General features: G+C 63.9%; 1 protein-coding gene across 1 annotated transcript; it reads left to right on the forward strand.

The window, feature by feature from the left end:
- Positions 1-2,459: 2,459 nt before the first annotated feature.
- EMIHUDRAFT_45524 (hypothetical protein) lies at positions 2,460-3,125 on the forward strand (the record flags this gene model as incomplete). Its single annotated transcript, XM_005792130.1, has 1 exon — positions 2,460-3,125. A coding segment is annotated over one exon (666 nt), but the record flags the coding sequence as incomplete, so codon positions are not given.
- Between the last annotated feature and the right edge of the window lie 2 nt (positions 3,126-3,127).

Genomic DNA, 3,127 nt, shown 5'->3' on the forward strand with positions numbered 1-3,127 from the left:
GACGCCTGTCAGCCACAGAACGAGAGAGGGTCGTCTTGCAGGGAAAGCGCAGCGTTGCGTGCGTTGCCGCGGTGCGCGCGTGCATACCCCCTCCCTCAGCCACTGCAAATTAACGCACACCTGCTTGTCAGCAAGCGGCGGCGGAGGAGAGAGCTTGAGCACGAGCTTGTTACCGGGGGCCGGCACGAACTCGAGATTGAGCATGTTGATCGAAAGAATTCCTGCAGAGAGGCAAGAAGCGGTTGAAGGTGGTGTCCCCGATGGGAAGTGCAGGCCAGCGCTCGATGGGGGGTGCAGGCCAGCGCTCAGAGTGGCCCTAACGGCTGCGGACACAGCGTGGGAGAGTAGCAGAAATGCGAGCAGGCGGGAACTTTGCTCGGCGGGCTCAATCTCAGGTCAATCTCGGCTCGTACTCGTAGCAGGAAAGGCAAACGCCTACGGGATGTATGTGGGGGGTATACGGGTATGATAAAATCTCGGGGAATCTCCCCACGAAACGATCAGTCGCGCGATCTCGAGCCCGCCCGCCACCCACCCACCCAGCCCCGCAGCACTGGCGCGATCTCGAGCCAACCCGCCCCTCTCGAGCCTCGCCTACACAGATCAAAAGAATTCAGCCGGCGGCCGCACAAAAAATGGTGCTGCCCAAGGGCATGTGCATGCTGAATGGGAAGAGAGGGCGAGCCGGAGAGGAGAGAGCCGCGCCTACGGGCAGCGGGCCGCGGCGTGAGCGTCGAGACAAGGCCGCCGGCACGCTCTCTCGCGTCCTCGGCGCTCGGACTGGAGCCGGGCGGCGATTGGCGAGCAAGCGAGAGCGGGGGTCGCTCTCTTGCCAGAAGAGAGAGAGGGCGGTCGCGCGCGGGACAAGGGTGGGGAATGGGCAGCAGCGGACGCGTCTCGCGCCCTCCTCCATGGCAGCGGCTGTACCTGCGAGCGGGAGTAGGCAGGCGGTGCGAGCTGAGGGGGGTACAGCCGCTCCGCGAGCGAGAGCGCATCGCACGGTGGGGGTGGTGAGGGGGCGGCGGGTTCCGTGAGCAATAGGCGTCGCGGGGGTCTAGGTGTGCAGCTCGCGGCGGCATAGTCGGGCGCAATGCGGCGCGGCAAGCGCGAGCGGACGAGGAAAGTGCCATGGCTTGCCTGGTGTGGATGTCAGGCAAACGCCGTCGGGGAACATGGGGTACAGGTTCTCTGGTTCTCTGGAAATCCCAGACTTTTCCCATCAAATCCTGGATTTTTTTTCGATTGCACGGAGGCAGGTAGGTAGGAAGGAAGAGTCAATTCACTAGGGAGTGTCAGGCAACGGATTGAGAACAGTGATCCACTAAGAAAATGTCAGCCGCCTGCACTAGCCGCCACGCATCCTCAGCGAATGTAGGGTACATTGGGGACATGGGGTACAGTTTTCCAAAAAAAGAACGAGCGAGATTTAGCCGAGAACGAGCGAGATCTAGCCGAGCTCGACAAGCACCTGGCGGTGGTGCTTCGAGCGTGGTCCGTTCCTAGACCCTTCCATCCTGAGCTGCGAAAGGCCGGGCGGGGGAGCGCTGGCCCGAGTCCTCGTGAGCGTGATTGACAGTGGGCGGCGGTCGGACAACCTGAGGCTCCTCGAGCAGTCGCTGGGCGTGCCGTTGCTGCGTTTCCCCGCCTCAAAGCTCAGATGGGGTGAGGCGCGCCGCAGGTGCGACGCGATCAAACGGCCCAGCGACTACCTGGTCAACCTGGCGCATGCCCACTTGCTCAAGCACGCGCGGCACTGCTTTTTCGAGCGGGGCATTGCCACCGCCGTCCTTGCCTTCGAGGACGACGCACGCTTCGCCGTCGCCAACGGAGGTGCCGCGCTCGGGGCGGCGCTCAACGAGGTTTGAGGCCCGATGGCAGCGCCCGAGACTGACAAGCAGAGCAAACTCAGCCCGTTACCCCGCAGGCCCCCGACACGGCAGACTTTGTGCACCTTGGATGGTGCTCCGCGCCCAAGCACCCCGAGTGCCTCCATGCCTACGTCCTCACGCGCTCCGCCGTGGACATCGCTCTTAACCGGACGGCGGCGTGCGGCCGACGGCCAATGGACCAGCAACTCTCGGCGCTCGCCCTCGGCGGCGTGCTCTCCCGCCACTTTCCGCGCAAGGAACTCTACCGCGCAGCTCCGACGCACTGGACTCGTGGCCTCTTCCACCAGGCGTCGGAAACCTACAAGACGCTGCAGAGCTGTGACCCGTCCCCGGCGAGAGCGCTCAGGATGGGGGTGCCGCCGTGCCGCGCGCCCCAGAAGAACTGGACCATCCTGGAGAACTAGACAGACTCTGGAGGCGGCCATCCCATCTAGAGGGGGGGCCGGTGACAAAGAAAATCAGAAAAAAAGAATTTACCAAAAAAGAATTTCCCCGAGAGAGAAGGATAGCCTGCAAGCCACACCGGCGCTTCCGCCAACCAGCCTGTCATCGTCTCACTCGAGGTGTCTTATGCTGCCCCGTCAGTCCGTCCTACGCAGCGCTGCCCGGCACTGCTCCACGCGAGGCACGCCGGTGGTTGGCGTATTGGGTTCGGGGCAGATGGGCGGAGGCATCGCGCAGGTAGCCGCGGTGCAGGCCGGCTGCAAGGTTGTGCTGGTGGACGTCAAGCAGGAGCAACTGGACAAGTGCATGGGCCTGATGGACAAGCTGCTGGCGAAGGACGTGGCGAAGGACCGCCTGACGGAGGCGGATAAGGCAGCGGCGCTCGCGCGCATCACAACCTCGACCGACATGTCCGCCTTTGGCGGTGCCAGCTTTTTGATCGAGGCGGCGACGGAGAACGTGGGCCTGAAGCTGGACCTGTTCCGCGCCATGGACAGCGTCGCGCCGTCCGGCGCCATCCTCGCCTCCAACACTTCCTCCATCTCGATCACCAAGATGGCGGCCGCCACGGCGAGGCCCGAGGCGGTGATTGGCATGCACTTTATGAATCCGGTGCCAGTGATGAAGCTGGTGGAGGTGATCCCGGGGCTGGCGACGAGCGAGGCGACGCTCGCCGACACTCTCGCGCTCGCCACTGCGATGGGCAAGACCTGCACGCAGAGCCGCGACATCCCCGGCTTCATCGCGAACCGGATCCTGATGCCGTACATTAACGAGGCCGTGCAGACTCTGTA

The sequence above is a fragment of the Emiliania huxleyi genome (genome assembly GCF_000372725.1).
Source record: "Emiliania huxleyi CCMP1516 unplaced genomic scaffold EMIHUscaffold_1093, whole genome shotgun sequence".
Classification (NCBI taxonomy): domain Eukaryota; phylum Haptophyta; order Isochrysidales; family Noelaerhabdaceae; genus Emiliania; species Emiliania huxleyi.